Raw genomic sequence first — 13,579 nt, 5'->3', positions numbered from 1 at the left:
CAGTACAACGGTGCCCATACTAGGACAGAGTCATACTGCCATTTTGGTAAAAACAAAAATAAAAAAAAAGTCACACTCCAAACGGACGTCATTATTCTGAAACAAAACTGTGCATAGACCAAGCTTAACTGCCATATTGAAAAGAAAAGAGCCACCATTGGCTGGCCAATTTGGTGCAGGTATCACAGCCGAAGGGGGTGGAGGGGGGAGGGTCTTGAGGAGCGATCTGAAGGAAGAGAACATGTGTAGTGTTCATTCAAAGTGCAATGTGCAAAGCATGCCTGAAACAAGTTGACCCCTGCTGTAATTTCAGCCATGTCAAGTTGCACCAGGGAGGAATATGTCCCAAAGGTTTGGTAACTGAGAGGAGAATTTACCTTGTTATGTGTGTATATCCATCCGCTCTACAAAACTGAGCCAAATTCATTCCTGTATTTACAGTTTAGATCCACCTGGCCCACAGAGTGCTATGTTGCTGACATGCCTCTAGAATAAAAGTCACGCCTTTGTGGGGAGCCTGGATAAAGGATCTCTGTGCCACAGAGGCCCTGTGAAGATGTAATGAGATAGGTAAAGCAGCAGTGCAGGGGGTTCTCTACCCTTTTCATGCCATGGTAGTGAGCTCTGTCCAAACTCCGAATAAGCCAGCCTAGAGTGGACAATAAGGGTATAGCTACACTGCAATAAGCCACCCGCGGCTGGCCCGGCTTGTGGGGCTCAGGCTTGCAGGGCTATAAAATTGCAGAAGTGGTGGGGCCCAGGCTCTTGGAACCTGGTGTCCTGAGACATCGTCATGCTCTAGGTACTCCAGTGTTCTGAATAAAGAACGATATTGAATATACCCTATAAGCAGGCTGCAGTACCTGAGTGCTTTAAACACTCTGCTTATCAAGTGTTAGGGGTCACCAAATGAAATTAAAAGGCAGCAGGTTTAAAACAAATACAAGGGAAGTTCTTCTTCACGAAGCGCACAGTCAACCTGTGGAACTCTTTACCTGAGGAGGTTGTGAAGGCTAGGACTATAACAGCGTTTAAAAGAGAACTGGATAAATTCATGGTGGTTAAGTCCATTAATGGCTATTAGCCAGGACGGGTAAGGAATGGTGTCCCTAGCCTCTGTTTGTCAGAGGATGGAGATGGATGGCAGGAGAGAGATCACTTGATCATTGCCTGTTAGGTCCACTCCCTCTGGGGCACCTGGCATTGGCCACTGTCAGTAGACAGGATACTGAGCTAGATGGACCTTTGGTCTGACCCGGTACAGCCGTTCTTATGTTCTTAAGAAAAGAAACTATCAGGAGCTCCCTGTGCTGGCCCAGCTCACCCATACAACTCCCTCCTCTTGCTACACAGGAAAACAATGGGGATAAAAATAAAAAAAAAACCAGATGTACAAGGGAGAGCTGAAGAATGGTAAATAAGTAGCACAGACTTAGCTTTGAGAGTTCCACTTAGCCATGGAGGGGAATCAGCAGGGTATTAACCCTGCTTTAAGCAGCATTAACACAGGGTCACATTTTCAATGGGAAATCTATGGGGTCTTGAGGGGAACATGGTATGGAGCGTGATTGCTCTTTGATTCCACGGCTCCTGCCCTGCTCTCCAGTTTCTGTAGAGGAATAACCCTGCAGAGCTTTAGTGGAGGAAGTTCTCTAGGTTCCTTGGGGAGAGCATGGTGCAAAGTCAGTGGTCTCCCATCTGGTCACATGTAGAAGCAGCAGGGAGGATATTACCCTAGATATTTATAGAGCAGCAGTAAAGCCAAGAGAAGGACTTTTTCATAGTTTTCATTAAATGTGAGGAATCCACCCACAAGAGTGAGGACAGCCACTGAGTCCATGAGGTTGGCTACACGGCCAGGAAATAATCCACTAAAGGAGATTATATGCGGCCTGAACTGAAGCTCCTAGACTAGTCTTTATCTAATCCTTTCTAATTGCCTACTATGGTGGGCTTGGAGCTGCATGCCTATTGCTGACACTCTGGAGGATTCAGGGACAAGCTGAGAGCAGCTGCCAGCATAGGGCAAAGTCAGAGAATGAAAATTACCTCCTGCATTCCTATGTGTGACCGTATTTAATGAGCCACATATCTTTCCCCTAGAATTCCCTTATACAAAAGAAGAGACCAAGACCGGAAAGATGCAAGCGTAATCTGTGGAGACAGAGTTATTCAATATAAAGTGCAGGGCAAAGTGATGAGGAAATGGCATTTTGGGAAGCAGTGTGGTGCTGGGCTTAGAGCACAGCATCAGGAGATTTGTGTTCCATTCCCAGCTCTGACACATTCACTTTGTGATCATGGAGGGATAAGTTGCATAAGGGCCAATCCTGCTCTATTGAAGTCAAGGAAAGTTTTGCCATTAACTTCAATAGTGCAGGATCAGGCCCTTAAGGAACTTGAGGCTCAGAGAGGTTATCTATAAAATAAGGATAATACCACCTCTCATAGGACTATTCTGAGGCTCAGTTGATTAATGGTAGCAAAGTGCACTGGGATCCTTGAATGTGAAATGGTAAGTATTACACTTACTGTATTGTGAGGTCTTGCGGCTCAATCCTGTGAGGTGCTGAGCACCTGCTCAATGGTGCAGAACCCTCACCTCCCACTGAAGCCACTGAGGACATTCAGTACCTTGCTGGATAAGGCCCTTGAACTGTCCAAACAAAAAACCTGACTTGTAGTTAAGTGTCACAGTGTGTTTCCTCTGGAAAGGAAACAAGAAGAGCACTTGGACTCTGAGGGGGCTCATCTTTTTTCTTTGCTTCATCTGGCACACGTTAAAGCTACCGTTAAGGCAGGACTTTCACCCAAGAGAGACCTCTCCAATACATCTGAGTTTAAGATCTGTTTACATGGGACATGGTTTTGAACTCAGTTCTCTTGATCCCCAATTATCAGTAGAGAGGAACAAACTCAATGGGATTAATTTGGGTTTTGCAAAACCTTATCAGGTATATTTTGTTTTGCAAAAGCCAAATCAGAGATTATTTGGATTGGAGTTCCAAATATCTGAATCCCTGGATTTTGCTAGGGGCAAGGAGGGTAGATAATAAGTGCTGGCACATCTCTAGATACCAAGTGATCATTTTATAGGCCCTAGTTGAGATTTTTAATATGGCACCTATCTTTATAAGGATTGACGCAAAACTCTGGTCTCAAATATGCTCTAACCTTGTTCAGATCTGAATACTGGGATGTGAGTCCAGCTCTAATTTAAAACAGAAGTTGCATCTCTCACAGCCCATTGCTTTGCCCCTACTTGACACTGCAATGAAATCCTAGTCCTGAAATTGTGACATCTCAATCCTTCCCGTGATAACAGGCTGTAAAGTCATAAATGTAGGGTTGTAATTTACAGTGAGAGCCAAAAGGAGGAGAAGCCAGGTGTAGAGAGTTTGGAACAACTAAAATAATCCCCTCCTGGCCAGGGGGGGTTGTGAATTCTGGGATAGGATCCAAGAATTTAGATTGCATTAGAGAGATGCCAATATAGTGTAGATATGATTATTGAAGCTTATAGGTGCTGCATAAATCATTATTAAATATTTACATTCATGCAAATAACAACTAGGAGCCTAGTCGTGGATCAGAAGCCCATCGTATTAGGTGCTGTACAAACACAGAACAAGACAGTCCCTGCCCCAAGGAGCTTACACTTCAAATTGTAAGACGAGGAGACAACAGATGGATACAGACACACAGGAAAGTACAAGGAAACAATTAAACGAATATGGTTAACATGATAGGCAGTGGACTCAGCACATCAGCAGCCTAAACACTGACAATTTTTTATAGGAATCAATGCAAAAAGAGAGAGTTTTTAGGAGAGAGATTTGAAAGTGGCTAATGAGGTAGCTTTATAGATGTTTATCCAGAACTTCTTTTGGGTGTGTGGGGCAGCATGGCAGAAAGCATGAAGGTGTTTGTTTGAAAATTTAACAAGTGGATGATGGAGGCTGATATCATGGGCCAATCAGTGGCAAGCATGTCCAGCTAGTTCGTGAGTGAGAAATGCTAGATTGATAGAGCGGGGATTGACTGTGAATACAAGCACAATATGTTTGACGTGATAAAGAAGGGGAAGCCAGCAAAGGGATGCAAAAGAGAGGAGTGACATGGTCAAATTGATGGGATAGGGAAATGATCTTTGCAATAGCATTCTGAATGGTTATGAGTTTGGCAACATTGCATCTGTGAAGGCCAGACAGAAGGATGTTGCAATAATCCAGATGTGATGTGATGAGATGAGAGTTATAGCTGCATGGATGGATCAGAAAGGCCGTATCTACTTAGAGATGTGATGCACAAAGAATTGGTGAGAGTCAAATGTAGGCCTGTAAACTGGATATAATCTTCAACTCAGACCTTTCTAGGTCCTCACATCCAGGCTGCATGACAAGCAGGATGATAGTGTTATCCACAGTTATTGGAAAAGGAGGTAGCGGGGAGGGCTTGTCTGGGGGAGAAGAAGCTTAGGAGCTTTGTTATAGCCATGTTTAGCTTCAGCTGATGGGTGGACATCCACGAGATGATGGCAAAGAGACAGGCTGAGATTTTAGTTTGGACAGGTCTGGAATAGCGAGGTAGATCTGTAAATCATCAGCCTAGGAATGGTAGTTAAATGGTTTGCAGATGAGATTACCCAGAGATAAGGTGTAGTGTGAGAAGAAAAGGACAGAGAGCTGGAGGAGGATTCTCTGAAGGACATGCTGAAGGAACAACTAGAGAGGTAGGGGGAGAACCAGGAGAGGACACGGTCACGGAAGCCAAGGGAGGACAAGATGTCAAGAAGAGGAGCATGGTAGATTGTGCCGGAAGCAGCTGACAGATCAAGGAGGAGGAGCATGTACCTCAGTATCAAGTCAATCTTTTGATTTAAGCAGCTCCTAGTTAAATGGAAGACAGCACAAACCTGGGCTCAGATTGAACAACCTGGATTAATTTATGATTTTCCCAAAAAATCCCCCAAAAGGGAGATGTGCTGGTTTCATGTGAGATTAGCTTGGAGTTTTTCTGGCGTTGGTTTGAACCCAAAGCTCAAAGTCAGAGAGAATGAAGCCCAGTGAAATGAAACAAATGAAAAAGCAAACGTATGTGAATCCTGGTGCCCAAAACCACATTATGGAAAGCTCTGCTATTAATACACCTTCTCACCAGCTTCTCATCTGAGCTGTTGCCAGACTTCCTTAAGCATCAGGAAGTAGACACAGCTGTAGGCAGGATATGGGACTTGACAGATCAGTTTTCTTGACCAGGTTAATAACCAATTCTCTGTTTTCTTCTCTTTCCAAAGATCTTCAAAGAAATGCCATTGGGTGAGACACTATTTCTCCCAGACCTCACCACCTCATTTATTCACCCGGGGCTAGATCCTTATCACTATCCCAGATCACAGCTCAAGTAACCAGCAAGGAATCCCCTCCAGGCCATGGAACCATTCTATGGTGGCCACTAATGCTTCAGAGTCTCCACTTCTACTGCATCCCCATGGATTGCTATAGTTACAGCTCCGCCTCCCCTGCCCACTCTTTCCCTTCCCCCAATTTTTTGCTGTGTGGTAGGACACAGGAAGGCCATGCAGACAGCACACCGGGAGTCAAGATCCCCCATGTGATGGGTCGGACCCTTTGAGGTGTCACCTGATGTGCTGGGATGCCACTGAGTCAGCCTATTTTGCCAGCCTGGGTCCCCTTTACCTGGCCTTGCTGGGTTAGGCTCACAAGCCTCTTCCAGCCAAGCACACAGGCAGGGCCACACCCAGGCTGTCAGAATAGGCTGACTCAGTGGCATCCCAAACCCAGTTTATGTAATTTCTAACTGGGGGTGGGGGCAAGAAGTTGTGCATATCTCCCTCTACATTGAAGGAGGGGGCAAATTTCATAAAACCTTTGGGTTTGTATCTCTTACAGGGAGTGGACACCAGAGTGTTGGGGCAAACCCATAAGGCGGAATCTTTCCAGAGCCGATCTCTGTCTCTCTGTGCAGCGGGATGTGGTCCTGCCTGCCAGAATAGCACTTGTTCCTATGTGGACAATGTAATGTACAGGCTGTGTGTGATTCTGCCTTTTAGTGGCTGGGCCCACAGAGAGGATCTCAGACCTGCTACAGCTACAACCTGAGGGAACATTCTTCTAGCCCAAGTGATAGATACCTGTATTTTTGGAGATGGAGGACCAGGTGCATGTTTGATTATGCATAGAAATTGTCTCTGTTATTGATTGATTGACAGTTTTCAGAAGTGATGTAGGCACTTTACAGGAGCATATGAAAATATCATTCCTGGGAACACAGTCCATGGATTATTTACATCAGAGCCATGCACATCCTTGCTCCCAAATCATCTCAAATAAAACCAGAAGGATTTTTGTTTGGTTGTCAAGTTATTCCAGATTTAATTTTTAGAATCTAAACAAATTGTGGATCGGCCGGTGTGTTGTATTAAAAACTGTGTTAAAATTGTAGGCTGTCACTTTAAATTTCAGGATATTTTTCTGGTCCTGCTTGCAGGCTAGGTTCTGTGGGCTAGAGGGCTCTGTAGGGATGTGTGCAGACTGACTGCTGTTAGGCCCTGATGCAGCCAGCCAGCCCATAGTAAGGGTGGGGGAATTGTGCCTCTCTGTTCGGGAGGAGCCTGTTTTGGAGTTCTTGTATGTTATCATGCTGAATTCTAAGAAAGAAAGTGGAGTTACGTTCCAGCAAGAGTATTTATATTTTTCTCTAACTTCTGTGTGAGCGTGCCATGAACATAACAGCTGGAAAGCAGACCATGGTGGGCTACATCGTTAATTTCAGCAGTGTGGTTAATTAAAATGTCAAGATACAAGATACAAGAGGACAAAGGATATATGTCTCAAATGAAGGGTCACACCTGTGACCCTGAGAACTGTGCCCCAATCTGTAAAAATAATAAGAATACCATCAAAGGCATAGAGCCATGGTTGCATGAGGTTATGACACAGAAGGAGGTTAAAAATTAACTCCAAGCCAATGGGAAATTGTTTACCATCTGTGTTATTGGTTGACCCAGAACTAGAGTGAATGCATTAAGGGTTCTTTGGTTTCTAAAGGATATTCCTGCTGTTGAGAAGTGACAGTACCACCTTGTGGCTGAACAAAGACTTTGCCAAGTAGAATAAATGAAAGTCACTGCGCAACAATGTAAAAGAGCAACATAAAACAACTATGACAATTTATAACACAGATTTAATAGAGTCTATCAAAAGAGTAAATGGAATGGAAACAGCGAAGAAGTTTCCTTGGTGGAAATCATCATTGGGTGGTATTTCATTTTGCTTTGGTATGTCAGAGAATCAGGGAAATCCTGGCTACACCGAAGTCAATGGCAAAACTCCCATTGACTTCAATGGAGCGGGGATTTCAAGTGAGTGAAATGCTATGAAAGCGTGAAGGCTGAGATTTGCAAAGCTGCCTAAACAAATTCTCACTAAAGTTAATGGGTGTTAGCCTCCAAATCCCCTACGCAGCTTTTTAAAATCTCATCTGAAACTTTTAGGACATTAGCAGATTATTGTTCTAAGCAAATCATTACACATTTTCTTTTGCCCTTTTTCACCACGAAACATCCAGAATTTTAAATCTGCTTACCTTCTAAATACATACAAGGAAGCTTATGCAACTTTTGAAAGATAAAATCCGTTATAACTGGAAGGAATGAAAATCCTAAAAAGAAAGCCCTTGTCTTGTAAAATCATTTAACCTACAATGACTAGAGGTGGAACACATGCATTGTTTCATTTATAGTTAGTTAAGTTACACACTCTCTTTTCATATTTATTACATTTAACAAAATAACATGAAGGGTTAAAAAAAACAACTAACAGCTAATCTGAAAAGTAAGGAATTCCTGCAAGGGTCTCTGTAAAGGTAGCTCAGAGCTCCGGTTTAGTTACCTTGTAAAATTAACCAGTAATATAAAATATTTCTCAAGGGACTGTCAGATATTTTCCAGAGATTCATCCATGCAATTCACTTCCTCTTCCTGGTTACACCTCAGATTTATTTGTAGGGTAACTGCAGGAATGATCTTATTTTTTAATCAGTCTCACTTCAGAGGAGACAAGGTGAGGAGAATGGACATCTAATAAACTGTGCAGTAAAACAATTGCTCTTTGAGACAGGTGGGGATTGGCTCTAAAAACGGGTTTGAGTGTCTTCCTCCTCCCACTCTCCAAAAAATGTAACAAGCACTATGTTGGGAAACTATTAATGTCCCATTAGAAAATTTATTACAGCACTCATTCTTTACTGCAGTGCTTTGTCCATGCTGTGCTTACTAAATAATGGTACCTATCTTTATTGCAGTGTGATCTGTTTAGCACGGAAATAGCAACTTCAAGCTGCTTTTCACCAGGGCCAGGCAAAACCCCATTTTTAACTATAGTTGTGCTTAACACGGTTAAATTAAAAAACACCAGGTATAACACAGATTGCATTGGGATTTGATGCAATTGGGGAATAATACTAACTAAAAATTTTGCTTGTTCTTTAATCCAAAGGCCCAAGTACGCATGGGGGAAAAACAGAATAACCATGTGCCAGTATCCTTTTACCCTGTGGTGGAAGGTAAATTTCTGTAATTGGCTTTTAAAAGTGTGTGTATGTTTTAAAATGTTTTTAAAAAAGTTTTAATGTTTAAATTGTGAGTCAGGGGTCTGTGCAAGACATAAGTGTGGAGTTTCTTAAAGTATATGGTTGAAAACTGTTGGTTTGGTGTGTTTCAAACTAACAGGGTTTTTTACTCTGCAAAATGTGATGTGTTTTTTAAAATGGGTTGTTTTAAAATTAGTGTTTAAATTGTTGTTGGCGATTCAGGGGGCCTATGCTAGAGATAACTGTGGGGTTTTACAGTATTTTGTTTCAAAACAATTTGGTTTTTATTCTGCAAAATGTGATGTGTTTTTAAAATGGGTTGTTTTAAAATTAGTTAGTGTTTAAATTGTTGTTGGTGATTTAGGGGGCCTATGCAAGACTTAGTTATGATGCGGGATTTTAAAAGTATTTTATTGCACACTTTGTTTTTGGGTGCATGGTGGAAACACGTGCTTGTATTAAAAAATGCCTAGGTTTTAGAGAAACACTAGTGGAAGAAATAAACCAAAACCTGTGTTTGTTGTACAGCCTGAAATGGATTTTTTTGTTTTAAAGCTCTGACTTTTTAAATAGAAAAACACCCAAATGGAGTATTTTATTTTTTACGTTTACAAGACAGTTTCATGTGTTTTATAATAATAATGTTGTCTGCTCCACAGTACGTTCAAAACATGAGAGATCTTTAGACTAGAGGGTAAACAACCTCAAAAGAAAAAGGAAAGAGACAGCTGGAAAGGAAAATTCACCAGCATCAACGGCTGATGGATGGATGAAACCCAGGAGATATATTTTGCTCATTGGTTTGGTTATTTTATGAGGTTTTGTATTTTAAGCAAATACATAGGAGTGGGTGAGAAAGATGGTAAAGTTAAGTTTTGTAAAATGTTTATTTGATGCTAAATTGGAACATCTGTTTTTCTTAATCAGGCATGGGCAGCTCTCCTGATAATGTTATAGTCAGAGTACAGGGACACCTCCACCAGAACTGCCAAAGAACCAGGAATCTGCTCTGAGACCTTTAAGAACAGCAAGAACAACAACGCCAATGCAAAACAGCACAATAGCGCAGACGAAGCATCAGGACAGTCCAAAGCTTGTATACATCAAACTCAAGGACAAAACAAAAGACTCTGGTAAAAAGCAACCACGCAACCACAACTCCAGTTCCTTGGCGGTCAACACCACACCAAACCCTGAGAAAACGGTGAGTGAAAACACACATTCACAAACCTGGAGCGTGCACTTTAGGGGGTGTGAATAAAAAACTAAGGACTGAAAGCTCCTGCAATGCTGGGGTATCTGAAAATTATTACAAACCATTCTCCCAACACAATAAGCTCGGTACAGCTCTTTGGTATTCTAAAAAGATTTGGGAAAAATGTGACGCTTCGTTCAGAAAGCTAATGAACGCTGTATCTTCAGGGAAAGAAAGGAGGACTGGAACTACATCAAAAATCCAAAAGCTCTTGGGGGTGACTTTTTGAAAAATACTTCAGTTTTTCCAGAGGGTGACTCTGAACAGGCGTGACTAGTTGTGGAATGGGGTAAAAGGGGCCTCCTCAAGGGTACATATCAGCTCAGGCATAAACAGAAGGGGGGACAGCATTTGGGGGATAAACGGATGGCTGCCCAAAAGTTATGGGCCAGGGTCTCTGTAAAAATTTTTTAAAAGGCTAAGGAGGTGATGAGGAGAAAAAAAACCCAAAAGAGATGTCCCCTATTGGAGGCTCTTAGACTGATGTGTCTGAGAATGGGGAGGTGGAATCTGACCTGTGAGGTGGTGGTGACTCTCACACAGAGTCTGATTTAGAAAATTCCCCAGAAGGATCTCTAGACAGGGATGTCTACTCCTGATGATCCTCCTGGTGGCCCCTTGGAGTCTGACTCTCAAATAGAGTCTGACATAGAAGACGCAGCTGATGGTCCCATAGAGGAACCCCCAAGTAACCCTGAAAATGCAGATGCAGACCCCCAAACAGACGTGTATATGGAGTGAGTGAGAAGTTGGCAAAAGGAACTACCTAGATTTGGGGGTTTGGTGTATTGTGAGGAATTTTGTTTTGTCAGTCTTGAACTAATAAATTTAGCTCAGCAGGTCGTTGAAAGCATACACGGGGGGATACAGTTCGTTCTCAATGACGTTAACAGTAGGGTAGCCCCTGACGATTACATTCAGTTACGTTTAGAGAGTCGTAATTTAATCAACCCTTTATTTTCGGTAAGAAGAACTAGGGATGAGCTGTCTGCTGAAGACTTCTTAAATCAGACCTCAAAGCTGTAATAGAGTAGTAGAGAAATGCATGTCGATGGGACGTTGTGCCTCATTGTGACAGTTGTAAAAATCACAGGCGGGAGTGGCCGTAGAGTTTTAAATTCTATCCTCAGTAGTCAAATCATCCATAAAAAGAGACAGTGTTTAGTAGACCTAACATACATCGATACCAATCTGTGTTTTGCGGGCGGATTCTTGGCCGTCATGTCCGACTGTAAACCCACAGATGCAGAACTGTTAGACGGGGCAAGAAAGTTGCATGAGAAACTGGGGTGGTCAGATAAAAAAACAGATTCTGCTCAGTGACATAGTGGCGTTTGAACAGCATTTAGGAGTCAACATACAGGTGGTGCTTTATGTGGTGAAAGGTGAGTAGGGTTTTTTTAAAACGGGAGGCCCGGGGTACCACAAGACTTTTTTCATCCTGTTGCACAATGAGCATTATTATGGGATTCTGCATGTGAAAAAGTTGCTTGGTGTGAAAAATTATTGTGAGTTTTGCCACACAGTGTACAGTCACGACCCCTCTTGCAGGTATCGTTGCTGCCTCTGCTTGAGCGCGACGTGCTCAGACAGTGTGGGCGTGCAGCTGAGGTGTCCTAACTGTAGACTGTATTGTCGCTCCAAAGAGTGTTTAAACAGATACGTCGACTGTGCATTGAAAAAACAAGTCGAATGCCTGTCTAAAACTGTGTGATAAGTGTCAGTCTTACATGGACAAGGGGCACAGGTGTAAAGGGAGCCATTGTAAGCAGTGTCAGGGTGTCCCGATATTTCGCGGTACTCCGCTTTTTTTTTGCTCCTCCGGCAACTGCCCACCCCATGTGTCCCGATATTTTCTTCCTCTCATCTGGTCACCCTATGTAGACAGCCCAAATAATTGGAAAACTATATTTTGTACCATTTTGAATGCACGCAGGAGACGGGGTTGCATAGCCCAATTACATTTTTGCTGTGTCCCTAAAGCTGGAGAAATCCTGGGAATTTAAGGGCGGTGAGTGTTTTTCTACTTTTGTTAAGACCTTTATTGGCAAAAAGTTCCAGGACTACATGTTCCTAGTGAACAATTCCAAGGTTATGATACATATTTTGTCATTAGACAGTTGCTGAAGATAAAGATGTGCATAGAACGGATAACTCAGGGTAGTAAACAAATGGGTATATAAGTTAAGGCCCTGGGCATTCGTTTTATAGACGCTTTAAACTTTAAACCCATGAAGCTTAGCAAGCTCCCGCAGGCAATGGGGTTTGAAGGTTGCAAAGGGTATTTCCCACATTTTTATAACACTTTAGAAAACCAAAATTACGTGGGGCCTATGACCGGGGAGGAGCACTATGGCATAGACAGCATGATGCCCAGGGAGAAAGCAGAATTTCTTGACTAGTATCGGGAAAACAGATATGAGATGTTTGACTTATAGAAAGAGCTTGCGTATTATTGTCAGCAGGATGTCAAAATTTTGAGACGGGCCTGTATCCTTTACAGAGAAGAAATCATGAAGGCGGGAGAAAATGACAGAGATGGGAGATATTGTAGAGAGAGGCCCTGGTAAATTCACAGAGGTAAAATTGTGTATAGATCCTTTCCGGTACATAACGCTAGCATCTGTCTGCATGGCTATATATAGGTTTATGTTTTTGCAGCCTAACACAGTAGCTCTTCTTCCTCCAGGCAACTATCATGGGCAGAAAAAGAGATATCTGACCCCCTCTATTCAGTGGCTGTTGTATACCACTCACAAATAAAATATACAGATATGGCATGCTTTACAGGGTGGGGAATTACAGGTAGGCCCCTACTTTCTAGACGGTTATGCCGTCGTTGATGGAGTATGTACAGTCTTTGAGTGTTTTTTCCATGGCTGTGTCACCTGGGACGGGACAACTTTTGGGTTTCTTTATTACAAGATGCAGCTCAAGACCGACTATCTGAAAAGTCTTGGTTATGTAGTGAGGACCCTCTGGGAGCACGAGTGGGAGGTGATGATAGAAACAGACAGGGAGCTTGCAGATTTCTTAAACAAAGCCCAGCTGCCTCAGCCTCTCGTGCTTCCGAGGCTTCCGGGGGTGGTGCTGAGCTTTGATTGGAAGAGGGCAGTAGGGGGAACTCTTAGGGGGTAACATGACCCTCTTCTGGGCGGGTCACCCTGCCCTGGAACTCCCCCTGATTGGTCAAATCTGCTCTCGGGGAGGTCCTCTGTGGCTGAAACCTATCCTGATTGGTAGTGGGAGGAATTTTTAGAAGGGTCACACAACCCACTTCTGGATGGATCACCCTGCCCCACAACACCCCCTGATTGGTAAAATCTCCTCTCACCCTACGGGGGGTGAAACCCATCCTGATTGGTAGAGAGTGGTGTGAGAAGTTCTTAGAGGGGTCACATGACACCCTTTGCTTCTGGTCATGTGTCCGTCTTGACCCCAGAAGTAATAACCCAGGGGCACAGGTCTCAGGGTGACAGGAGGGCGGGGCCTGAGAGGTCAGGGGGCGGGGCCTATGTTTGATTGATGGTAGGCCCCTTATACTACTTATATTGATACCTGTATTTACATTTGGTTCCCGTAGTAAAGTTTGCAAAGGTCTTTGAGATGTAAGAAGCTATATAAATGCAATATAACGTCATTATAAGTGAAGTTTAAACTCCATTCACTCTATTTTAAGTAGCATTACATTTTTTAAAATATCAAAACGTA

General features: G+C 43.0%; 1 protein-coding gene across 1 annotated transcript in view; it reads left to right on the top strand.

Annotated features, from left to right (window-relative positions):
- LOC135978506 (uncharacterized) overlaps positions 1–2,153 on the top strand; it is a 32,883-nt gene extending 30,730 nt beyond the window's left edge. The window contains exon 8 of the mRNA XM_065579437.1: positions 2,104–2,153. Coding sequence (XP_065435509.1) covers positions 2,104–2,153 — 50 coding nt within the window. The remainder of the gene's footprint in view (positions 1–2,103) is intronic.
- The last annotated feature ends 11,426 nt before the right edge of the window (positions 2,154–13,579 follow it).

This window comes from Chrysemys picta, unplaced genomic scaffold (genome assembly GCF_011386835.1).
Source record: "Chrysemys picta bellii isolate R12L10 unplaced genomic scaffold, ASM1138683v2 scaf294, whole genome shotgun sequence".
NCBI lineage: Eukaryota > Metazoa > Chordata > Testudines > Emydidae > Chrysemys > Chrysemys picta.
This window is presented reverse-complemented; position numbering and strand designations above follow the sequence as displayed.